Source organism: Centroberyx gerrardi, chromosome 14, assembly GCF_048128805.1.
Source record: "Centroberyx gerrardi isolate f3 chromosome 14, fCenGer3.hap1.cur.20231027, whole genome shotgun sequence".
NCBI classification, from domain to species: Eukaryota; Metazoa; Chordata; class Actinopteri; order Beryciformes; family Berycidae; genus Centroberyx; species Centroberyx gerrardi.
In genome coordinates, this window is record NC_136010.1 from 7,153,575 (window position 1) to 7,180,110 (window position 26,536).

A 26,536-nucleotide genomic window follows, 5' to 3' on the forward strand; every position below is an offset into this window, starting at 1 on the left:
TGAGAGAAGTCACTGCACCTTTGAATACTGTATCAGCAGGCCTGTCTGCTGCATTAGAGCCTCAGCATACAGTCTTTTAGAAAACAACTAAATCATGAGTATAAAGTGATGAAGTTATTCTACGTGGCCTTGTTGTTTCTTCTGTTCGGATGTGACGCTGCAGCATCCCGCCCCTCTGCGCGCCCGCCTGGGTGGATGGATGGATGCTGAGGCGGTGGGTACCACTTTAAAGAGACGGGATGCAGACCACGCCCTTCTCTGGTCCGCTGGCAGGGGGCGCTGTGACAACCAAACAGGCCGATCAGCAGCAGCTTTACCTCACTGCCCTTCCAGCAGCATCTCACCTTCAACCGGCCAGACCACACCGCCGCATCCGAGGAGAAAACACACAAGGGAGGCAGCGTTAAATAAAGCAATACTGAGCAACGGGGAACATTCGAGGGACAATCGAGCAACACCCGAATCGGTTATTTTAATGATGTAGGGGATCCTATCGCGGTTTTATCTCAGATTTGACATCTAATTTAGCCTGTCCGCCTCTCTGCGACAAGGAATACCGCTCAGCTGCGTCTTTTCTCAGCTTATCAGGGTGAAACATCGGCCTAACCTCGACCGTCCTCCGCTACCGAAGTCCACAGAATAAGAAGAAGACGGAGTCCGGCAGCAGCATCCATCCTCCGCATCCCTCATCACTTATTTTGACGGTCGGCCAGGCCCCAGCGCGCGCGTCTGATCCTCCAGCTCCTTCCGTTTTTTTTTTCCTCCCAGTCAAAAAGCCAAACATCCTTCCTCCTCCCTGAATCTGCGCCATGGCCGATGCTACAGCGGAGTGCAACATAAAAGTGCTGTGTCGCTTTCGCCCTCTGAACCAGTCGGAGATTGTGCGCGGGGATCTGTTTATCCCCAAATTCCAAGCGGATGACACTGTCGTCGTCGGGGTAAGGGGCGCTTTTGTTGTTCATGCAGGCCCTCATCAATAAATTATCAACTCCCATCTGTTTTTTTTTATGTGTCATGGCTTTCTAGTAAGAAAAAATAGGTGCGACAGTCAGTGAATATATGTCCTTCCCTAAATGTGTCTTTGCCTGCCATGATAAAGCCGAATGCATGTAATGTTGTTGAAATGCGCACATTGGGCCCTTGCATCAGCTGACCGGAGTCTGGCCTGTGTCGCCTATGAATGATACATGGCCTGTCCTATAAGTTACTGTATGTTTCTTTATGTCACGGCCTATTCTGGCCCTATATGACTCCAAATGACCAATAACACAGATATAGGGCTGATATAACATCTAGAGATAAATAGAAAAGAAGATGAAATATGTTCCAGGCTCATATTGATGGATCAATTTGTTCTGTTGTTTTAGTTAATTAGCCTCTCAGCTGTAATGAAGGAGACAAGCCTATTCTATTCTATTCTATTCTATTCTATTCTAGTAGTCAAGTGATGCTTTGCCTTGAATCTTCACAACAGAATGTACTTGAGCTTGATGTTTGTAAGCAATAGAGGATCCCACTGGGTTTATTATACAGCCGATGTTAGCAGTACAGTCAGATGTGTTTATATGGTGCTGAGGTGGGTTTATTAATGAGGTTTGGTGAGGTGAGGTTTGGTGATGATATTGCAGTAGAAATGGGGATTCAGACAGACAGTGACTGGTAAACTGGGAAACAGGGTGTTGCCAAATCTGGTGATGCTGCATGCCTGCATTTAGTTGAAGGAGTGATGAATTACTCAGAGATTTCCATTGGTGGATACAGCAATATCACACACAGAACACATTATTCTGTTTTTGTAAAGGGTGAATGTTATGAGATAAGAGTATAGATGGAGAAAAGGTATACAAAGCTACTGACTATGTTATGTTGTTTTAATTAACTTTCAATTCAATCAATTCTTCAAGTGGATTTTTGTCCAGACTGAATAACTGGACATATTTTGCCATATAATGATTCTTATATCCAATAGTTAGTGAGAATGAGGGCTCCATCATTCAATTGTAGTCTCTCTTTACATTTGAAATGAAGAGAATTTAAACTGAATTCAACCCTGGTTGCCAAATTCTTTCCAACTACCTGCAGTGTAAGTCAGGCCAAATAAAATGCTGTAGGCTTGTAGATAAATTTCATTCAGGCAGTCTGCACAACAGCCTGTGAAAAAAGTGTGGCTCCCCTAACTATCACACTGAAGATGTTGCCGTTTGAGTGCTGATCTAGTTTATTTTTATGTGTTACTGGCTACGTTTTTGCTAATGTACGTTGGCGGATGTTGTTTGCTTGAAGTGTTTTTATTTGTCATGATGCTTTGTTCCTGGCCAAGTCTACTTTAGAAAACGAGGTGCTTAATTCTAATGAGAAATACATGTCCAAGGAATAAAAAATAGAATATGAGGACAATAAGGAGAGGGTACAGTTGACGTTGGTTCTCCTCTGACTGACAGATACAGTGTGTAGAAGGAGGAGTTATGATGCGTCGTCCTCCAGCGATAATGGAAACACTGTCCTGACCTTCTCTTCCTCCTTCCAGCAGGACGCTCCACAGTAGAGTCAGAAACTGATCTCTCTAATTGCCTACAGAGAGAGGGATCAATAATAATCCAGCAGCCTCATGCATCACTGACTGATCCGCTTTCTCTCGCATTCTCCGTCTGTCTCTCTCTCTCTCTCTCACTCTCTTTCTCTCTCTTTCTGGATTTTTCACCATGTCACTCTCTTCCTCCTCCATTTTCATGTCTTTTCTCTTCATCTCTCTCTCTCTCTCTCTCTCTCTCTGTCTCTCACTCTCACTTTCTGGATTTCTCTCCATTTTTTGTCTCTTGGCCTCTGTTTCCGTCTCTCATTTTCTTTCCTTCTCTCTCTCCCTCCCTAGATTATTTGTCTCAATCTCACCCCATCTCTCTCATGCTCTTTCTTCTCCATTTCCATGTCTTTTCTCTTCATCTGTCTCTCTCTCTCTCTTCTCTGTCTCTCTCTCTCTGTCTCTCCTCCATCCCTCTGAATGTCTCTCTCCAGTAAATTACTCTGTCATGGGGGCGGTCTGCAGATGAGTCAATTTGTTAATGACATTTAATACGGCTCAGAATCTGGCAGCGCTCGTTATTGTGTTGCGTTCTGGCCTCCATCTCAGATGGGATGGTGACATTCAGGGTTTTAATAGCCTGGTTTCTGTGGTGGGGGGAAACATGGCTTGTCAAGGATTACTCACCCTTCAGCTTGTCACACAGTTTCCGCCGAAAACAATATTCATGGGTGGTTTTGCATTTGGTGCAGAGCGGATTTTTTGTTTTGTTTTTTAGTGGGCTATAATTTGAAATAACCTTCTTGTCTAGTCAAGCTTTTGACGAGATTCATTCCAAAATGAGATGACAACCCTTTAGAAAATGTAATGCCTGCTCTTACAAAATGACTGCTCACATCAAAGTAAAAATCATTAAAAAAACGTTCAAGTCATTAGTTAGTGTTTCCTAGTAAATATCCTTTCAAAGATGGAATCATCTGTATATCAATATGTTTTAAATATTGAGTACTAAAGAAATGTAAAGCTCTCACACAGTTTCTACTGAGCTTTGCAATTCAAGCATCTTTTTTGACCACGTTTCAGTACAAGGACGTTACAGTCTTCTCATACGCACCTGTCACCATGTACTCACATGCAAGAGCGCTGAAAGTCAGACAACATTTGTTTTTTCAGAAACGATAACAGCATCATGAAATGAAACGCTTTATTTTGAATTGACCCTGGCATTGCCAAGCCCCACCTGGCAGTGCTGCAGGACAGAGGCGAACAGCCTACATTTTCTTTTCTGTGACTCTGGTCCCTTGTTGGATACAATACTAGTAATGGACAAAGAGCATCTTTTCACCACCTACACCCTTGATCTCACATTGCCAGCTTCTGTGTGCCACAGTGGATGAAATATGGCTCTGACCAGCTAGGCAGAAGGAGGAGTACTGCAGAGTTGGCTTTCTCCAAAGCTCAGTGCTGATATCATCTTCTTTTGTTCTTTAGTAAGGGAGTTCAGTGGTTCAGTCCGCTGTGAGGCAGATAGAGTAAGGAGCTTTGTATAAACCAGCTGCAAAAATGGCACAATACAGTAGATATATACCGAGGCATTTTCAGCACAGCTGTATGTCTTGTGTGGGATGAGACACACGTTGTTACTTTCCAATGTGTCACTGTTGTTGTGTGAAAATCCTTCATGTTTTCACCTGAAGGACTGCCTGCTCCTCTATGGTTTATTGATTTTCTTGTAGGAATGACATAAGGTCCATATGGTAACACAATACAAAATGACAAGACAAATATAGAAAAGTTGAAACAACACGTAAGAGGACAAGACAATACAATAGAGATAAAACCCTTTCAAAGCCACTTGGATAATGTGAAAAATGCATTGTCATCAAGCTAAAACCAAGGCTGTTTTTCTTAGTTCCTGAAAAGTGGACATTTGGAGATACAAGGTTTTCCAGCAGTGAGGATATATAAATAACAGCATACCTTGTGTCAATATGTGACGTTAACATATGCTATGTTGAAAAGTAATAAATGTGTGTTTTCCCAAACTAGATGATGTAAAAAGGTTGAAAATGACACACCCATTTTGTATAAGAGAGTATATTCTTATGCTTCATGTTTTGGCATGTGCAAATGGAGGATGAGTCAGTCGGTCGGTCGGTCTGTGCATTAGATATTTCAGTCACTGATAGCCTCACAGCACTGACATCACTTCCCATCGCTTGGATTGATGACTGGCTGTTGGAAAAGGGATTAAAGTATAGGCGGGCTGGTGGGTGGCGTTCAAGAGCGCAGCGTTCCGTCATGTTTCTGTCCTGTTTCCTGATAGAAATGTTCAATAGCAGATTGTGTGTCAGATGAAATTTCTAATTATATCATCAAAGGCTTTATTTTACTGAGTGTCTTTCTTATTATTGTTTCCTTGTCTGCTTAATCCCAACCAGCTATTGACATAGCGCATACAATCAAGAACACATACTATAGCTTAGAGCTGCAACGATTAGTCAATTAATTGATTAGTCGATCGACAGAAAATTAATCGATTATACTCCTTTAATTTATCAAGTAGTAAGGAAGTAGTAAGAAACAGAGTGTAGAGTTTATCAAGTAGAAATACCAAGCATTTGCTACTTACAGCTTCACAAATGCTAAAATATGCTTGTTTTTTTTTTTTGGCTGCTTTTCAGACTAAGAAAGCAATTTTAAGAATCACTTTGGGCTCTGACAACTTGTGATGGACATTTGTCATTGTTTTTGAGATTTTATAGACTAAACGATTAATCAAAAAAATAATCAATAGATGAATCGATAATGGAAATAATCTTTAGTTGCAGCCCTACTGTAGCTTTGTTTGAGTTATATAGATAAACAGAGAAGTTAGATCACAATTTGGACATAAACATCCTTCATTATGTTTTTTTTATTGCTGTCTTGGAGCTTAATGTTTATGCTCTGGCTTCAGCTGCTGCATCAGGTGTAGTTTCATTAACTCTGTGCTGCTGTTCTTGCTCAACAGGGGAAATCCTTTGTGTTTGATCGAGTGTTTCCAACCAACACCACCCAGGAGCAAGTGTACAACACCTGTGCCAAGCAGATTGTCAAGGGTAGGCGTCATTAACAACAGCAAAACGTGTGAAATATTTGATATATATCAGTGTGTAAATGTGTGTAACTATGAATGTTAAGCAGAGAAAAACCTTCCCTGGATATATAAAGGTTAAAACAGTCAGATGAGGGACTGTAGTTTATGTTTCAGGTCTCGGTCTTGAATATCAAGCCTTTGAGGACACTTTGCGTTCCAATGCCCATCGATGTGATTACATTACATGCCTCTCTATAAATGTAGCTGATGTGTACTGTCGCCTAATTTCTTGTACTGTTTTTCCCTTTAGATGTGCTGGGCGGATACAATGGCACTATCTTCGCATACGGACAAACTTCCTCCGGGAAGACCCACACCATGGAGGTACGAGTTCACAGCCCTGAAATTCAAATTATTCAAAAGGATATGAATTACATACAGCCGGTCAAGTCTATGCAGCTGTATACCACAAAGATTTGACTCAAATAAATTAAATGAATGGAATAACTGTTGATATAACCAGCACAGAAAGTTAACTTTTGTTTCAGAGATCAGTTTTCTGTCCCCTTGATCTGATTTTTAGCGACATTGTGATCCTTTTTGATGGCAATTTTATTGAACTAAAAAATAATACATTTGAATTGCCTATTGGCAAAAAAAATACTTTTACAATGTGTACCACTTAGATTAGTTTTAACTTCTTTCCTACTGCTGGAAACCAGAAGAGGATGGTGCCATTTTTCCCCCTCTATCCCCAACCAATCCATCTTCCAGCCCTTGATTATATTTTTTATATTTGTTGTTCTATTTTTTGGTGATACAGTGGTTTGTGTGGGTCGGTATTTTCTGCTACTGCCAACAGTTTCTCCTGCTTCAGGCTGTGTGTTCGGTTCTTTTCTGATCAAAAAACGCTCCATTTTTCTCGCCTAGAACTTATTAGAAAGAAACCCAACGAATCATCTACGGTGGCCCACAGGGGACAGTAGTTGCAATCAATGTGAATATTTGACAACTCAAGAAAGAAATGTGAACAGGGTGAAATTTAAAAAAGGGTACTACAAAAAGGAATTTTTTTTGCCTTCTTGTTTTTAATTTCACTGGCATTTTATGAACTTTCAATCGCTTTTTTGCCCTGTTAATTTCTGACCCATTATAGATACATGATCTAACCATCTCACATTTAGAGCTTCTTACATGTGTGACTTGCCTTTGCAGGGAAAGCTGCACGACCCGCACCAGATGGGCATCATCCCTCGTATCGCTGAGGACATTTTCAACCACATCTTCGCCATGGACGAGAACCTGGAGTTCCACATCAAGGTGTCTGCTGCGTTTCCTCAGACGATGCTTGTTTGTGTTTGTGCTTGAGCATAGGGTTCTATTCTGTTCTATTCTATTCTATTCTATTCTATTCTATTCTATTCTATTGTTCTGTACTCTTCTCTTCTCTTCTCTTCTCTTCTCTTCTCTTCTCTCCTCTTCTCTTCTCTCCTCTGCTCTTCTCTTCTCCTCTTCTCTTCTCTCCTCTTCTCTTCTCTCCTCTCCTCTTCTTTTCTCTTCTCTTCTCTTCTCCTCATCTCTTCTCTCCTCTCTTCTCCTCATCTCTTCTCTTCTCTTTTCTTTTCTTCTCTTCTCTTCTCTTCTCTTCTCTTCTCTTCTCTTCTCTTCTCTTCTCTTCTCTTTTCTTCCATTGAGTTGGTTCTCTTCTGCTCTCCTCTGCTCAGTTCCCTCTTAGTATTCACATATTATCTGCGAAGACTTAGGTCTGCTTCAATAAAACAATGATTTGACTTGTATGCTGTTGTACTTATAACACATTTTTCACAATATTATTGAGTTGAACCACAGGAATTGATATAAAGCTATAAAGGGATAATTTTGGTTCCCTTGTTTTTCTTTCTTCTCCAACAGGTTTCATACTTTGAAATCTACATGGATAAAATCCGTGATCTTCTGGATGGTTCGTACTAATGCGCTTTTGAATCGCCTGCAAACAGTATATAACATGTCAGACTGAAATATAAACCAGTAACCAATAGCTACTTATGGGATTGGGAACAGTTGTAAATAATATTCTCCTCAACAGTAAGAAACTCATTATTTTCATTTCTCTCTATTTTCCAGTGACAAAGACCAACCTGGCTGTCCATGAGGATAAGAACAGGGTTCCATATGTCAAGGTTTGTGAAAACAGTGATTTATTTTGTAGCTCTTAGACCTAAATCTTTCAGTAGGCTATATCAGATCCATGATAAGTCTTAATTTCCTCATATTCTTTGCTCCTCTCCTCTCCTCTCCTCTCCTCTCTCTCTCTCTCTCTCTCTCTCTCTCTCTCTCTCTCTCTCTCTCTCTAGGGATGCACTGAGCGTTTTGTCTCCAGCCCTGATGAGGTCATGGATGTGATCGACGAGGGCAAAGCCAACCGCCATGTCGCTGTGACCAGTAAGTAAAATTACATGAAAAATGAAATACTGGATAAAAATCTGTAATTTTGAGACACAAGAGGAAAATGGGCCAAAAGACAAATGCCGACAGTGAAGTGAAATCATCCTTTTTTTTTAGCTCCACAGCCTCTTGAAAATAAACTAAACTCACTATTAGTCCAGTCCAGCATCTCCCTCCACTTCCGTATCAGAGAATGGGATCCACTGTAGTTTTCTCTCTGCTGCCAACAGCAGCGTACAGGAGCAGTTAATGATGCGTGAAGCGACAGTAGAGTTCATGTAGCCTGTTATAGTGCCTTGTTATGTAATCTTCGTGGTACAGTGCACTATACTTTTCAAGCATCATGCATTCTCGTGAAAGAAATAAGAACTCGTCAGACGGAGGTCAGTTTAATTAATCTGGGCAGTTACTGTGGATTTTGAAAAAAAAAAAAAGAAAAGTACCACAACATTTCTGCTTGAAGCCATTATCTAAATTAAGTCATTCCTAGTAGGGCTGGGTGATAATTCAATATTATCGTTTGTTATCTTTCAGTGCAATCGTGTTGTGATGATATGGTGATTTTGGGATATCATGACACACAATTCTGCTGTCTGAACTGATGATGACAAGCACATTTTATTTTAAAACTCTGACAAAATGAAATATGGTAGGAATATTATTTGGAAATATCAGTTTTGCTTGACATCCCACCTAACATTACTATTCGGTTTAATGGGATGAACATTAATTTGATTATTTAAAATATGATTTTGAATACGTGGGTCATATTGTGATGTATATTGATATCAAAAATAATTCTTATGCTTATTAGCTTGATATTGATTTCAACCATATCGCCCAGCCCTAATTTCTAGTAACAAACATGAACGGCCCATCCTCTCTGCTCATAGATTACAGTAAGACAATTTCAGCCAGTATAGCAATCAGTAAACTGCCCTAAAGAGAGAAGGGGTTGTTAACAGTTAATTGATGTTATAAAAAAACCTGAAAAACAGCAGAAAAAGAAGTTCTCTAAGCTGTTATTCCTGCATCCTGTGTTGGCATCTGTATTCGAAAAAGCTCCACCTTGCTCCGTGTCTGCAGGTCAGTGCTGACTCATTCCTCTCTGGTCCAGGAATAATATTTGACTAATGGCTTGTACTGCAGGTTTATAGGTCAGACTGAGGCCTGGGCTTCACTACAGTGTATATAAAAGATTTTACTTGATAAGCAACGTGTCAAAGTTTCAGAAGATTGCATTCACACAAATGCTACAATTTTATAAGCAAAGGTCTGAAGATATCGCCTTCAGCAGGATTGCTCTAATTTACTTTCATGTTAGTAATAATCTTGTCTGGGTGCCACATTTTTCAAAAGGCGGGCCTCTTAGAAATGAAACTCCTCCGAGTGCAGCACAGCCTCTGAGCAACAAGCCAATATATTCTTCTGTTGTGGATGGCATCTTTAAGTCTGATGCTGACTCACAGCTTTGAAGTCTAGTGCGGCATGAAGGGTAAGGAGTGAGCGCAGATGTGCCTCGGGATTCACTCAGAAATATCATTACCTTTTTAATAAAAGTCAACCTGAGAAGCGTGTGACAGCACCTCTTCCCTCTGAGTTGATTCATTTTGTGTCTTATCTGGCTGCTCAGAGTGTTTACTCGTCCTCACATCAGACTTTCTGTGACATTTCCAACAAATCAGTAATTTGATTTTGCCTTTTTTCCTTTTGAGGGATTTATTTGGCATTTCATGTAACATTGCGCTTTGCCAAAGTGTGCTTCAGGACGAAATAGGTTGAGAACAGCTGGCGTTTGAAGTTTTAATTTATGCTTTTTTAATCTCTAATTGAGACATTCATAGTTTCAGCAGCAGCACAACATACTGGAGATCTAACATACACCTAAAGTTTAAAATGTAGAACAAAAACATCTTCCAGGACCACACAGCTCAGTACAGACAGAACTGTATAGTAGATAAAGCTGTATAGTACATAATGTTTAGCACAAAGACAAGGGGAGAAAGAGGAAGACTTAAAATCTAAGTGTATCATTTGTCTCTATAATATTCAACCACCAAGATGCTTTTTAATAACACTGCCTCAGTGTTACAGGTACATTGGAGATAAATGGAATGACATAGCATACATTACAATATTATCAACAGTAATCCAGCACATTCTGATTAATCATAACAGTACTATATTTTGTTAAATACATTTCCATTTTGTCACCTATTTGTGTGACTTGTACGTCTCAAAACATAATATGTTAATACAAGTTTCTAACATGAACTTAATGTTATGCAGTTAAATGTAACGATGAGCTGCATCTCCAGAATATTCGATGGTTATTACATCAACATTCCCAGTTCTCTATCTGGCTCCGAAACTTAATCACTGTACTCCAGTTCCCTGATAATAACAGACTAATGGTCTCAGCATGCCGGTACTGAGCCAATGAGATGCATTACAGAGCAGACTGATGCCTGCTTTGAAAATAAGCTGAGTAACGACTCCATGCACCACTGGCAAGTCTATAATAATGATAATACTAATACTAATACTAATACTAATACTTATACTCATACTCATACTAATAACAACAACAACAACAGCAATAATAACAATCATAATAATAATAACAATAATAATTGTATTTATATAGCACTTTTCCAAGTTTACAAAGTGCTTCACATTAAAATAATATAATCAGTGCAACAGAAAAATCTATGGCTAGTCCAAGAATGAATCATCTTTCAGTGGGAAAACTCCATTCAAAAGATTGTTTAAGGTGTGTGAAATGGTCCATATAACATTTTTAACTACAATAATAAAAGCTATATGTGTGTAGCACTGTTTTTAACAAAAGTGCAATGTGCTATGAGCAAAATGAACATTTTAACAATCAAATATATAATCAGATAGACCCTAACAAGACAGAATATAGGCTTGAAAGTCCACTCAATATAAGTAGCAGTCCAGGAAATGTGCTGAAAGGACTGCGTTCCCGAGCAGCGTACTCTGTGTTTCCAGTCCTGGACGCTGTCTGGTGTCTGTGGTCCGCCTGCCTGCTGACTCACTGCTGCAGAACAGACTAATGGGCTCAGCGCTGCAGGTATTGAACTGCTGCCCTCAGATATCATCTGCAGAGTAACCTGAACTTTCTGTCTGAGGAGGTCGAATGCAGAGAGGGACTCAGATAGTGCTGCTTATTCGCTCTGCTTATCTCTGCTGCTCTTGGTGAAATGAACTCTTACTGTTGCCAGAATGGTTTGTTCTGGTTGACCAAAAAAAAAAAAAGACACAGAGGATTTCAAATACACAAATAAAATTGTTACTTTAAATTAATCAGTATTCAGTAGTTCCAGTTCATAAAGATGACTCCATCCTCAAAAAAACTCTAGTATTGGATAGGAAAGGGTCTTGAGTTTTACATTTATGTCAGCAACCATTTTGTAAATGGTGGAATTATTATTTTTGAGTGAAAATCGCTATGGTAGCAGAAGCCTCTCTCTCTCTCTCTCTCTCTCTCTCTCTCTCTCTCTCTCTCTCTCTCTCTCTCTCTCTCTCTCTCTCTCTCTCTCTCTATCTCTCTGATTGCTTTAATGATAATTATATTTTTCCTGGTGCACTGGCAACTTTTGGAGGCAACGTTGAGGGGCAATTTGGCTGGCAATTACTCCAGTCATACTCTTGTTCCTTAAAGCCCACAAGTTTGATTTGTCTCATTTGTGAATCTTCATCCCCATGCAGAAGGCAATTTTGCCTAATTTCCCAAAGCTGTTGTTTCAAAATGATGCCTCTGTATCATCTTCTTCAGGTTTTAACACTTATTTAAGATTGAAGCCATATTTAAAGGTGTAATATTTCCAATCAACCTCTCCTAATTCCCTTTGTAGGCTTCAACTTCAGTCCCACTCCTCTTCCTTAGTATGTAGGAAAGCCTGTTCACCTGTTGCCTCCCCTGACTGTGGTATCGCCCCTCTCTCTCTGTGCAGACATGAACGAGCACAGCTCCCGCAGCCACAGCATCTTCCTGATCAACATCAAGCAGGAGCATGTGGAGACGGAGCAGAAGCTGTGTGGGAAACTCTACCTGGTGGATCTGGCTGGCAGTGAGAAGGTAGGAAACTGTCTAAATACAGGCTGAAAGATGATTTTTTTTTTTACACCTGGGATCCATCCAATGAAAAAACACTCTCTGGTGGTGGGAGGTGTCACTCATTTTTGAGTCATTCACTGGAGAAAGCATTGTAAAAGACACACATATATATAGGGAATCACTGCACTATAGTGATAAGATATGTCTCCATAAATGGGCATGGCATTACAAAGAGTGAGAGGAAGGATGATGTATATTTTGCAGCATAATATTTTGTGTAATCTATTTTTTTAGTAAACATTCATGTCTAGAAGTTTTTTGGGGGTATAAGTTAGTCCATTTAACTTTATCAGTGTTTCTCTGCTTCTCTTCAGCCATCCATATCTCATATTTCTCTTCCCTCCCTCTGTCCTCGTCTCTCCTCCTGTCTCTCTCTCTCTCTCTCTCTCTCTCTCTCTCTCTCTCTCTCTCTCTTTATTCCAGGTCAGTAAGACCGGAGCTGCAGGAGCCGTCCTGGATGAGGCTAAAAACATCAACAAGTCTCTTTCTGCTCTGGGAAACGTCATCTCTGCCTTGGCCGAGGGAACGGTGAGCCACTTTCCACTGTAATCTAAAGATATTTCTATAGACAGAGAAAGAGTAAGAATTGGGACAGTGAGCTTAAGTTAAATACTAAGCTACAGCCTTTTTTTTCTGTTAAATCCTAAAAACGGTGAGTTGGGTGTCTCCTGCTTGCTTTCTCATAGCAAATAACCTTCACGCAGCAAATTCCTCTCTCCTGTTTCGAACACCTGTGTATCTGTCTGTCCCTCCTGTCGACTCGTTAATGAAATCCGTCCTGTGCAGTAACTCTCGATACCGCCCCGACTTTCCATTCTGCCAACTCAACAGGTTCGCCCATCAAATGCCAAAACTCTCCCTGCCACACTTTGCCAATTACAAGATTAGTTGGATGCGGCACATTCAATCTGTCACTTTTGAGAGCAGGTTCTGGGTTTGTAGGGATTCAGAAGAGAGAGAGAGAGAGAGAGAGAGAGAGAGAGAGGAGTCGAGAAGAAGGGGAGCGAGGGCGTTTAGCGTGTGCTCAGTTTTTTGCTGCATAAAATCCCTGAACAAATAATTACAGAATTGCAAAGTCGGCAAGCAAGATGAGCCAAATCAAACACGCCTCAAGCATTGCTTTTACTTTTTCTCTCTTTCTCTCTCAATCTCTCTGCCTCTTTCTTTTTCTCTCTCTTTTTTGTCTGTCTTTCTCTTTCTCTGGTCATCTTTCCCTCTCTGCTGCACCTTCCTCCCTTTTTCTGCCCGTCTTTTTCTCTCTCTGCCTCTCCTTTCTCTTCTTCCCTCTCTCTCTCTGCCTCTTCCTTCATCATCTTCCTCTCTTTCTCATCCTCTTCTTCTGCTCCCTCTTTCTCTCTCTCTCTCTCTCTCTCTCTCTCTCTCTGTCTCTCTCTCTCCTGCAGAAAACCCATGTGCCGTACCGTGACAGCAAGATGACCCGCATCCTGCAGGACTCTCTGGGTGGAAACTGTCGCACCACCATGTTTATCTGCTGCTCTCCCTCCAGCTACAATGACGCAGAGACCAAGTCCACCCTGATGTTTGGACAACGGTAGTTACAACTTTGGATACAGTCGATGCATCTTAGAAAGAAAGAAGTGATCTGTCTTCTAGATCTGACCCAAAGACGACCTTTTTGATACCAAACATTAATCAAATTCTTTCATCTCAAGAAATTAACATCCACATTTTCAACAGGGAACTCACACTGAGTAACTTTACACCTCAAAAGCAGGGAGGTAACCTATTTTGGGCCCCGACCAACCTAGAAAAACTGACCTAGCACAAACAAAACATGGCAGAGAGAGATGCTTACTGACCTTGTCTAGTCATCTGCATCACGGCTGAACTGTAGATTAATCAAAAGTACATCTTAGCCTGTTTATGTCAAGGAAATAAGTTCAACAGGGAGGAATTAATCTGTTTTGGAGTCAGAAAGCCTTTCTCATGATCTGTTGAAATCTTGCATCACACAATAAAAGATTCAGATTCAGATTCAGAGAAAGCTTTATTGGCATGAATCAGGTAGTATTGAGTGTTACAAAGCATATTATAATAGTACAGGATAAAGTAAGGTACAATACAGATGAATATGGCACAATAACGAATAAATTCAGTAATTATAGGAACCCTTTTTTTTGTTCATATTATAAATATGATTATATGCAGTGCTATAAACAATACATAGATTCACATGCAATGCATCCTAGACAGTTTAGTCACTAATTATCATCTCTGAGATTATAAAACGATGAAACATATCTGCCAGCTAGTTACATTGTTTTCTCCTCTTCCCCAAGAACCACTGGGAGTTTGAATGAATTTGGGAGGGAATAGAAATTAAGAATTGCACTTTCAAATTTTGGAGAGTATATTTTTTTGTATACTTTAGTATTTTGGACATTCTAATAGAAAGTGCAATTCTGTTTCTACTTCTTGCAGTTCACAATAAAAGATTCAGGTTTAATAAGCGTGTGTGGGAATCTTCTTTCTTTAATAGTTTCCTTTCACACTTAAAAGGTCATATATCAAGAATACAAAAGGCTAAATTACAGGAAAATCATCCAACAGAATGACTCATTAAATTGCACTACAATTACCACAGGTCAGCTGTTTAAGTGTGGATCATCACTCTGTTCCTTAATCACTTTCACATCATTTCTCTCTCTCTCTCTCTCTCTCTCCCCTTGTCGTCCTCCCTCCCAGAGCCAAGACCATCAGGAACACCGCCTCCATCAACCTGGAGCTGACGGCGGAGCAGTGGAAGAAGAAGTACGAGAAGGAGAAGGAGAAGAACAAGAGCCTGAAGGAAACCATCCAGAAGCTGGAGACCGAGCTCAACCGCTGGAGAAACGGTGAGAGACGCGTTAAAATCATCCTGCATCCATCTGGTTTCTATCAAAGTGAGAAAAGATAACCTGTTTCACTGCAACCAAAACGCTGAACTCTGCAGCTCTTCTCCATTCTACAGAAGCCCATTGAGGACATATATTCATACATTTTTTAGTTCATTTTCTTTGTTTTCTCAAGATATCAAGTTATTTATGTCATTATCTCGAGATAACACATTTTGTTTTCATTCCAGATCATGAGATAATTTTCGAATTATCTCGAGAATATTATCTCAACCAAGCAATTATTGTTTTCCCGATATAATGTCATGCTTAGAACTAACATCCTGAAGGAAACCATATTATTCAAAACCCAAATGTTGCAGTAGGCCTACCTGTTAGTGTTCTGGGCATCTTCAGTCAGTCAGCATATCAACATGTCAAGTGTGATGCACTAGAGTTGGAAATCTCAAGGAACAACATCAATTAATTTATTATCTCAGGGAAGCAAAGTTTTGTTTTCTCAAGATAATGAGATAATTATGTCGTTATCTCGGGAAAACAAACTGTGTTATCTCCAGATAATGACATAAATCTTGACATCTCAAGAAAACAATCACAAGAAAACGTGAATAAAATGTATGAACATATGTCCTCAATGGACTTCTGTACTTTTCCTATGGTGCCATTGCAAATAAAACTGCATTATTCTCATGGAATTTTCTCCCTGTCCTCTTTCTGCCTTGCTTCATTTTTCTTCCTCCCTGTCTGTGTCTCTCTCCCTCACACTCTCTCACACTCTCTCTCTCTCTCACTCTCTCTCTCACTCTCCCCCTCCTTTCCTCCCCCTGTCCCGTCAGGAGAGGACGTGCCTGAGACGGAGCAGACCACAGCGGAGGTTGTGACCCGTCTGGAGTCCGTGGAGGAGCGTCCCGTGTTGGACAACGACACCTCCTCCATCGTGGTCCGCATCTCCGAGGAGGAGCGGCAGAAGTACGAGGAGGAGATCCGCAAGCTGTACAAGCAGCTGGACGACAAGGTCCAAACATACACACACACACACACACACACACACACACACACACACACTTACTTAGACTTCAAAACGTAATCTTTCTGATTTATACCTACCAAAATTTATACTAGTTTTGTTTATGTGATAAAAAGACAATCCCTAAACGACAACAGCCATGCCAAATTGGGCAATCAGGTATTTTTTGGAGCCAATTTTTGCGTTTGCACAACACAGCAGTACATTTACTTGAGTAAAATCTCAGCACTGGTCTAAATGCTGATGCTTGTGTCTTTCCTATATCTAAGATATTTAGGAATATTCCTATTCATTGCCTTTCTCACTAGCATTTAATTATGCAGCTTCTCTGAGCAGCTGGCTGACAATTTGGCACACACACACACACACACACACGCTCATATATACACACCCGAGATTCACACAGACCTTAACTGCTGATGAAAGTCAAACTGACTCATGCAGACCAACACTTTCTGTTCAAGTATACATACATAATATGCATGATTGATGATTGACACTTATGCATACTTGTATGTTGCACATAAGAACCACTCAAACCGTCATGGCATTCAACGTACCAAAATGCATTAAAAGTAATTATGGGTTTATACATGAAAACTACTCTATAATAAACAAAAGTGGTGAAAATCTATAAAAGCGTATGTGCCACACACACATGCATCTTGGAAATACAATTCATATTAATTGGTTCCTAAGTGAGCACATAACTCATTGTTTATACGTGTGTGTGTGTGTGTGTGTGTGTGTGTGTGTCTGTGTGTGTGTGTGTGTGTGTGTGTGTGTGTTTGGGTCCATACAGGATGATGAGATCAACCTGCAGTGCCAGTTGGTGGAGAAACTGAAGGAGCAGATGCTTGACCAGGATGAGGTGGGGACACACACACACACACACACACACACACACACATACACAAATACATACACACAAGCACATGCACACAAACACACATGACATATTCACACACTCTCATTTTAAGTGATATTTGCATACACTGAATTATTTATAATTTGCATAAGAATTCAATATTACAGATGCTCAAGATGGTTTAAGGACATTTAAGGTTACAAAAAGCATCTTAGCCAGACAACTCATCTAGCTATAGCTGCAGAAACTGAACAGCACACACACACACACACACACACACACACACACACACACACACACACAAAACATTCCCTTGCTTATTTTAGTAAAGAGCATTACATTCTGTTGAATAACCTGTTTTGTGGTTTATTTCTTGGAATTTTGCTCCTTATGTGTCTGATATTCACGAGCCAACTGATCTATTCTTCTATTTTACTGAAACACACACACCTTGTTTCCCCCTCCTCCCTCCCCCTCCCCCTCCCCCCAGCTCCTGGCCTCGTCCCGGGGCGACGGGGACAAGGTCCAGGCGGAGCTGGGCAGGCTGCAGGTGGAGAGCGACTGCGCCAAGGCGGAGGTGAAGGAGGTGCTGCAGGCGCTGGAGGAGCTGGCCATCAACTACGACCAGAAGAGCCAGGAGGTGGAGGAGAAAGGCCTCCAGAACCAACTGCTGGCCGACCAACTGGCCCAGAAGATGGTGAGTGGAAGGGGGAGCGTTGTTAGCGGTGGACAGAGAAAGAGCTAGAACCAGAGACAGGAGGCTGAACAGAAGGAGCTGCTCGTTCGCTTGCTGCACGACGGCGACGAGCACCTGCTGTAGTGTTGCAGCTTCCTTGCTGGAGAAGATTTGACTGGAAAATTAGTCTTTTCAGCCAACAGATTGCTCCAGGAATTGAATGGCAATCGGCCATTTGAGAGAAATGAGTTTTGTATTAAAAAATGCCTGTTCATTTGTAGTTTACAACATTACAGTTGGCTGCAACCAGCACTGTAGTCGCAAAGCAGGATAGATGCAGATTAGATGGATGATGGGGGACGTTTATGATGGCAACCACTGTATTTTATAAAGAAAACCGAGTAAGATATGTTGCAGCTTTTTCGTAAGACTCAGCTTAGTGAGAGAGATATCGGTAATGATAATAACAGAATCACAAAATCAGGAAGAGACATTCAGAAATCGACTAATCCCCTTTCCATTCCTCGCTGCCTCTCTCTCTCTCTCTCTCTCTCTCTCTCTCTCTCTCTCCCCTCCCTCCTCCTCTCTTCTCTCTCTACCAGGCTAGTCTGATGGAGCTGGAGGCGGAGTTGTCCCACATGCAGGAAGTGAGCGGTCAGCAGAGGAAGCGCATCGCTGACGTCCTGAACGGGCTGATGAGGGACCTCAGCGAGTTCAGCACCATCGTGGGCAACGGGGAGATCAAGCTGGTGAGTTGGATCCCAGTGTGTGATTTTGTTTGGAGCGTAAAATGAAGAAAAGATGGAGGAACTCGCACACTAGTTTATGCTCCCGATAATATTTATCTCCTCCCCTCCCAGCCGGTGGAGATCAGCGGTGCGATCGAGGAGGAGTTCACGGTGGCGCGCCTCTACATCAGTAAGATCAAGTCGGAGGTGAAGAGCATGGTGAAGCGCTGCCGCCAGCTGGAGAACATGCAGCTGGAGTGCCACCGCAAGATGGAGGAGACCGGGAGGGAGCTGTCCTCATGCCAGCTCCTCATCTCCCAGGTGAGGAGAGGAGGGGAGGGGAGTTACAGGGGGAGAGGGGAGAGCAATGGATGGATGGATGGATGGATGGATGGATAACTGGGTGGGGGAGTGTACTACATCTTAACAAGTCATTTAGTCTATTATTGATGTCCTAAAAAAAAAATCCTAAAATGTCCTAAAATCTTAATTTTCTTAAAACAAGTGAAAAAAATCTGCCAATTGGGTTTGATAATTTCACTTGTTTCCAATGCAAATCAACTTGTTTCAAGAATTTTGTAGAATCAAGTTTCATTTTCTTGATAGCAGTGCAGTGATCTGCCCTTTTCTGACTTTGCTGAGTTATCTCACCCCATTGGCAGAATTTTTCTTGTTTTAAGAAAAAAACTTCAAATATTTGAAGGTTGAATATGAGACTAAATGATTTGCGAAGATGGACATTTTTTGCAGTGTGAGAAAAGAACCGGCCCAAATGCAGAGATGTTGGACAGTAATGGAGGAATTGACAAAAGACTCAGTGAATTAACGTTTTATTTGTAGCTGGTGTTGGCTGGGTATATATGCCACAGGACTCTAACTTATTGTGATTTTGTGTGTGTGTGTGTGTGTGTGTGTGTGCATTTGTCTATATGTGTGTTTGTACAGCATGAGGCTAAGATCCGCTCTCTGACGGAGTACATGCAGAGTGTGGAGCAGAAGAAGAGGCTGCTGGAGGAGAGCCACGACTCCCTGAGCGAGGAGCTGGCCAAGCTGCAAGACCCGGGTAACACACCAGACACACACACACACACACACACACACACACACACACACATGCACACACACACACAGAAATCAATTTGTACAGACAGAAACACAACAGGTGGCAGAAAGATGGCATCTCATCTGTTAAAGAAAAAGGGACAATTTAGCTTCCTACCACCCTCCTTACTAAATTTAAACTAATAACCCACTTCACGTGCATGCACACACACACACACACACACACACACACACACTGACAGTGGGGATTTTTTTCATTTTTGATGCTGATCTGTGGTTAATACCTCTTTCTTTTCTCTTTCTTCTATCAGATAACTCCCTGCTTGAGGAGAAGGAGGGAGAGAAGGGAGAGACTGAGGAGGGAAATGTCAAGGTAAGAAAACGTGTGAAGCTCCTCTGATATAATGCCAAATCTGACATTTGAGTACAATGATTGAAACTCTGATGTAGGCAGACTGTTGGCCCAGACTAACCCACATGCAACATACTGTAACTGCAACATAATGATGTGGGTCACACAACCTTTGCAGCATTTCATACCTTCTATTTCCTTTCAATGTATACTGTTCAATAAAGTAGAAATACCATAATCGTAAGACTTCTTCTGTCAGGACAGTCCAGAAAATTAATAATTCAACCAAACGATTCTTGTGTAATAACCATCTAAGTGTGTTAATACAGAATGATCAGAACAGAATGAAGTTTCCTCCGTTCAGCTGACCCTTCATGTGGTTTCTCTGTTGCACAGAAGGTTCCTCGCCAGCAGGGGGAGTCGCACCGCGGCCTCCACCACAAGCAGCTGGCCCGCCTGCGGGATGAGATCAACGAGAAGCAGAGGATCATCGACGAACTCACCGAGTCAGTGACGCAACGCTGTTAATGTTATGCTTTTATTTTGCTTCCCTGATTTACACTTAAATATCATCCCCATATTGTGATTTATTATCTCTTATGTTATCAATGTGTGATATTTCATTACGTGTTATTGTTCTTTTTCATGTAACATTACTTCTAACCTAAAACCCCTCCCTTCCTCTCTCTCTTACTGTTGTATATCAATCCTTTCCTGACCATGTCCCTCGTCTTCTCTTGCTTCCAGCCGTAACTCCAAGCTGGAGCTGGAGCTGGCTCAGGTTCGCTCCGACTTCGACCGCCTGAAGAGTCAGGACAGCACCAAGAGCGAGCGGCTGGAGGAGCTCTCGTGAGTCCAGTTTTCTCATGCTTGGCTACTTTGTGTGGTCTAAACGAGTATTTGAGTATTCTGCATGTGCTGAAAATTTCAAACATTAAAGCAGATTACAGACAAAAAAAGATGCCATCACTTTCTGCTCTCTACAGCACTTATCAGTTGCATATCTTACACCATTTTGCTTTTGTTTCTTGAAGTTTTTGTGTGGCTTTGATCACAACATAACTGCTACCGCTACCTGAATGCAGCTACCAGAGGATGAAAACAACAGCTTCAAAGTGTTTTTTTTATATGGCAGCAGAAGCCCTCTAGTGGTGGTCTGCAGCCACAGCTCTGACTCGGCAGTTTGAGCTCTACATAGTCATTTCCACTCTATTAAAATTATCTTAACAACCTATCTCAACATCAGAAAATACATGAACTGGCAAATTACAAAAGTTGACGTTGAATCCCTGAACAAATATTGCAAATTTCATTTTTTATCACCCGCCATCCCCAGTAAGAGTTTGAGCCTCAAGCTACTGTTCCTCTGTGCTGCAGTGTTTTACCAGAATAAGCAGTTTACTTTCCCCTATACCTTTCTCTTGATTGAGGTATTAGAGGAAAGATGAGAGGAGCAGATAAACAGGAGAGACACCTCAGGCAACAGCTCCAATGCTGCTGACTAATCAAAGATCCTCAATTTTCTACAGACAGACAGATAGTACTTATCACATTTTTTTGTGTACATATTTAACACTTTTGACCCACAGAGTTAGAAAAGTAGAAGACTGAGCATTGAGCTGATATGTAGTTTTAGGAGTTTTGTGCAATTCAGAGGAAATGTCAGAGTTTCAGCATATGCAGGGATATTTTTCTTATTTGTAATGAAATATAAGATGAACCATTCCACATTCTGATGATGCGTTTCCTGTTCCTATCAGATTCCTGCATGAGCGCCACGAGCAGACGAAGCAGGACCTCAAGGGTCTGGAGGAGACCGTCGTGAGTAAAATATATCCAACAATCCATCTGTGGGATTCATTCAATTTAGGAATTATGTTTTTCCCAAAATTAAAATAATGCTGCAAATCCATTCTGAATTGAGGGAACTGAAGGTGAATGGATCCCAACCCTGCTACCAAATAATCTTTTCTCTCTTTCGAAACATTTTCCCCTGCCGTGTTTGTCTTTACACTCCTTATACCTCTCGAGTTTGTCCTTCCAATCCTTTCTTTTTTACAACCTCTAAATATCCAGAGTTTTCTTCCTAAGCTGCTCTCCATCTGTCTGTCCTCCAGGCCCGCGAACTCCAGACCCTCCACAACCTGCGCAAGCTGTTCGTTCAAGACCTCACGTCGCGGGTTAAAAAAGTAAGCAATGGGGAGATGAAAAAAAAAAAGAAGAAACAAGTGACCCAGAATGTCACTTCACTCTGCTAATTTTTATGGAGTATTACAGTAAATAATCTAGGACCTTTATTAATCGCTGATAGAAATGTTCTCCTCCTGCACAAGTCTCTGGCTAAACTCCTCACCCCTCTCATCCCCTTGAGTTCCTGAAGCCTGTGATTGACACACACAATAAAGTCACATTCACAATAGAGACAAGTAAGCTAGCTAATTAGAGCAGAGATCCAACAGAAATGTCAGGTGAAGTAGTATTATATCACGGTACAAATTACTGTAATAAAAATACTGCTTTGTCATTTGCTTTTTTGGCTTGAGAACAAGGATTATTAGCCTTCGTAGTTGAAAATGTCTTGTGAAATGTGTCTTGTGCTCGCTCATAGCACCGTCCTCCATCTTTGAGCAGTTGAAAATGTGATTAGATGGGATGGGGGGGGTAGGAGGATTGGGAGTGTCTGGAATGGCAATGAGCAGGGAGTATTTGCTGGAAAGTTTTGAAAGCCAAAAATCTCAGCACCTGGCAAAGTAATCGTATTGATCAACAGCCCTATCAACCCCCTGCAGATATATAATGGTCATTTTGTGCTATGGGGTCGTAAATATCTTAGCTGTTGCTCCTTTAACGAAATAATCCTTTCCCTCTGTCTCTTCCTCCTCCTTCTTCTTCTCTGCAGAGTTCCGAAATGGAACCTGATGATAGCGGGGGGTCTTGCACCCAGAAGCAGAAGATTTCCTTTCTTGAGAATAACCTGGACCAACTTACAAAGGTTCACAAACAGGTGAGAAGCACACATAGCAGCTGTGGGTTGGAAAGGAGGAGAAGCGCTGTCATTTTTTTATGATTTTGGATGCAAATAGGAGCTGCAATTTAGATTGTTGTGACGCTACACTTGGCAACTGCGCATGTTGGCGGCCCCAAGTGGCAGCAAGAGGCAACTGTAAAACCCAGAAATCATGAAACGTGGTGTCAGTAAACTGCAGTCATTGGACCCACCGGTGATTCTTTTTAAATAGTAGATACTTGAGTAGATCAGTAGACCAGTAATTTTACCTCTACTGAAGTAAAACTTTAATATGGGCAAACCAATCCTCAGAAATTAAATTAAGGGGAATGGGACGCTCTTCTCTTTGAGGCCCCACTTTGTGCTTTAGGCTTATCAGACAGATGTATTTTTACATAAAAATCTTTCCTTGTGCAACTTTAAATGCAAAACACAACACAAAGAGACAATCCACAATGTTCCACAGTGAGTCAGTTGTGTTTAGGTTACAGGCAGGAGATTGTGAGTCTCTAATTTCTTTGATGTCTCCTGCATTTCCTCCATCTCACCTTTCCCTCTTCCTCTCTCATTTTTCAATCCACCCCTCTCTTTCTCCTCTCTTTCCCTCACACTCACTCATCTATATTCCACTCTTCCCTCCCCATCTCTTCTCTCTCTCTCTCTCTCTCTCACCCCCCTCTCTCTCTCTCTCTCTCTCTCTCTCTCCCACACACACACAGCTGGTTCGTGACAATGCAGATCTGCGTTGTGAGCTTCCAAAGCTGGAGAAACGTCTTCGGTCTACTGCTGAGAGAGTTAAGGCCCTGGAGACGGCACTGAGGGACGCCAAGGAGGGTGCCATGATCGACCGACGCCGCTACCAGCAGGAGGTCGACCGCATCAAGGACGCCATGAGGGCCAAGAACGCCCTGAGGCGCCCCCATGCGGCACAGATCGGTACTGCATCGCACTTTGATCATTTGAATGACGCATTTGTTTGTGGTGTTTAAGATGCTGCAGCTATATTTATAATGAGGCTGATAATTTAGTATTGAATTCAGTCTGATAGGTGTCGTGACCATGTATAGAGGAGTATGATTAATAGTGTTAAGGCTTCTGGAGTTGCTGCGGGCCTAAATCAAATAAATATCTGAAATACAACTTGATAAACCAAATGTCATAAGTAGACTCATCCTCTTTTCCTTTAACATCTGAGTAAATGCTAAGTTAGGACATAAGACATTTGGAAAAGGAAAGGGAGGCTGTCATCTGGCATAATCTGATGACATCATTATTTACTTCTCTATGTGTCACACACCATAAAAATACAGTAATCTATACTTTTCCCCACACTTTCATTTCATTCATACACACTACATACCATGTTCTAGTGCTGAAATTGTCAAATGTGTATGTTTATATAACCCGCATTTGCTATATTCTTGTTTTTATTCTCTTTTTCTGTGATGTAACCTACTACTCTTTGCAGCTGCAGTGACCCACTTTCATCAAAGTTTCATCTTCATTTTATGCTTTATATTGTTTTATGTCGTGTGTCTGTAACCTTTATGTCTGTCATTGATGCTGCTTTTCTTGGCAAGGTCCCTATTAAAAGAGATCTTGTATCCCAATGAGGCTTTCCTGGTTAAATAATGGTTAAATATATAAATAAATAAAATCTTACCTCACTTTGTTATATTATCCCGTACAGCTAAGCCGGTGCGACCGAAGCAGCTGCCTGTCTGCTCTCCCACCAACCCGTTCTACACCTACACCCGCGCCGCCAGCGAACACTCCAACACCTACAGCAACGCCCTCTTCCAGAGCGCGCTGTCGCAGCAGAGCGCCGCCAGCGCCAACTGCAAACCCAACTCCATCCAGAGCAACACGTGAGTTTAACGGCACAATGAAATGAAAAATGACTCATTCACCCTCCTTCATATCATAATGTACGCTTATTTAACAAAACTGCACAAACAGAATCTGATGCAAATATATAAACAGTCATGTGGAGGCCCAAAAAAACAGCTAGATGCAAGAGGGGCTCGCACTCACCAATGGAAGAAAAAAAACTCTAAAACTAAAATGTTTATTCTACATCAGACCAATATAATTACATGTGTTCAGGTGAAAAATGTTTTTGGACTACCCCATCATCAGTGCAAAAGATCCATTAAAAAGATGCACACTTATCATCATATATAGACTACAATGACATCACATGGGCCACAACAGCTGTGTATAAATGTATGTATGTGTATATACACTATATGTATGTGTGTGTGTAGACAGATGTAAAAAGGTTGCTCATCCATACATGGTCATTTGATTATTCATGTCGTCCGTTCCTTATGGTGATTAGAGCTGTCAGGCTTTGCTTTCCAATATAAATTACGCCTGGATACCTTTTTCCTTTTGACTCTGACCACTATCTTTTGATTTTTGGTGTTATGGGATGTGCATGATCTCCTTCACACACACACCTACTGACACACACTGCGTTGTATTCTCTGTGGTGTGCTGAACAGAGTTTCCACAGCGCTGGGCTACAGAGCAGGCAGACACACTGGAGACATACTGGAGTCCTTCCCACTCAACATAGACAACGGTCAGCACACACACACACACACACACACACACACACACACACACTCTGTCTCTCTCTTATGTGATCCTTGATAGTTTTGTCAATTAAATGTGCCATATTTGTTTGCATGAGAGCTGCGTTTTGCTTGTTGCTTTTAAATTGTTACATAAACTGATTAACTAATTAATCAATCAATAAACTAATCAAACCACTGTTGTGTTTGCAACAGGTAACAGCATCAGTGAAACGAGAGACATCAATGACAACAGGTGAGCTTGTTAGTAGCAGTAAATTAAAAGCTTACTAATATTTACCTCACAGTTTATCAGTTAATTTATGTCACCTTAACTACCTTAATTGCACATTGTCTACATGGCTTTGTGAGCTTGAAAAGATTCAAAATATATCTGTATTAAAGTGTTAGAAGAGTGTTGTATATGTTTCCGTAAGAGTGATGTGCACCAAATTTGTGCTTAATGAGAAATGAAAATGAAATCAAAATTAAAAATGTGTCTTTGGTACTGTATAAAATAATGTAGCGATTTACTGGCAAATCTACGAAACACCCAACTATTTGTTCATAGGAGTATTTCTTTATCTGTATTGAATAAAGTCTGTAATATGAATGATATAAACAGATTTTTCTGTGCTATTAGGAGTGTTTTATGTTGTACACTGAATGTAGTGTTTTTTATTTCTGTGCTAACAGGAGTGATGCACACTGTGGCAGCGAGGTGGATGATTCAAACAGGCACTACATCATTCAGCAGGAGACCGCTGCAAGTTAATGCCATGGTACCTAACACACACAAATCACACACATGCATGCATGGACGCACACACACACACACACACACACACACACACACACACACACACACACACACACACACACACGCACACACACTCACTCACATTCACACAAGCAGACGCATACAAACACACAAACACTGTTTAGAATCATAGAATATATGATTGTTTTACTTAAAAATTAAATCTAAAAGTAATCGATAATTATACATTCAGTGACTTTTTACTTTACATAAAATTACTTTTCTCTCTTCCTCCAAATGATCAATCCCTCTTTCTCTCTTTCTCCAGATGACCAAACACTGTACCCATCCAGAAACCCCTCTCCTCCCATCTGCATGCAGCCTCTCTTCCAGTCCCCCTTTCCACTGCATCACTGATGAAGATGACGATGAAGAT

The 26,536-nt window shown here is 41.2% G+C and overlaps 1 protein-coding gene across 1 annotated transcript; it reads left to right on the plus strand.

Annotated features, from left to right (window-relative positions):
* The first annotated feature begins 809 nt into the window (after positions 1 to 809).
* On the plus strand, positions 810 to 26,536 carry kif5aa (kinesin family member 5A, a). Its single transcript, XM_071923617.2, has 29 exons — positions 810 to 938; positions 5,532 to 5,619; positions 5,908 to 5,981; positions 6,813 to 6,917; positions 7,509 to 7,557; positions 7,722 to 7,777; positions 7,952 to 8,039; positions 12,023 to 12,147; positions 12,610 to 12,714; positions 13,590 to 13,738; positions 14,893 to 15,041; positions 15,878 to 16,056; positions 16,871 to 16,939; positions 17,427 to 17,633; positions 18,215 to 18,361; positions 18,473 to 18,661; positions 19,286 to 19,403; positions 19,714 to 19,775; positions 20,151 to 20,260; positions 20,502 to 20,603; positions 21,515 to 21,575; positions 21,872 to 21,943; positions 22,654 to 22,758; positions 23,481 to 23,697; positions 24,452 to 24,629; positions 25,269 to 25,348; positions 25,557 to 25,596; positions 26,037 to 26,122; positions 26,429 to 26,536. Exons 1-28 carry the CDS (start codon positions 810 to 812, stop codon positions 26,113 to 26,115), a joined length of 3,132 nt encoding a protein of 1,043 aa, XP_071779718.1. The 3' UTR covers positions 26,116 to 26,122; positions 26,429 to 26,536.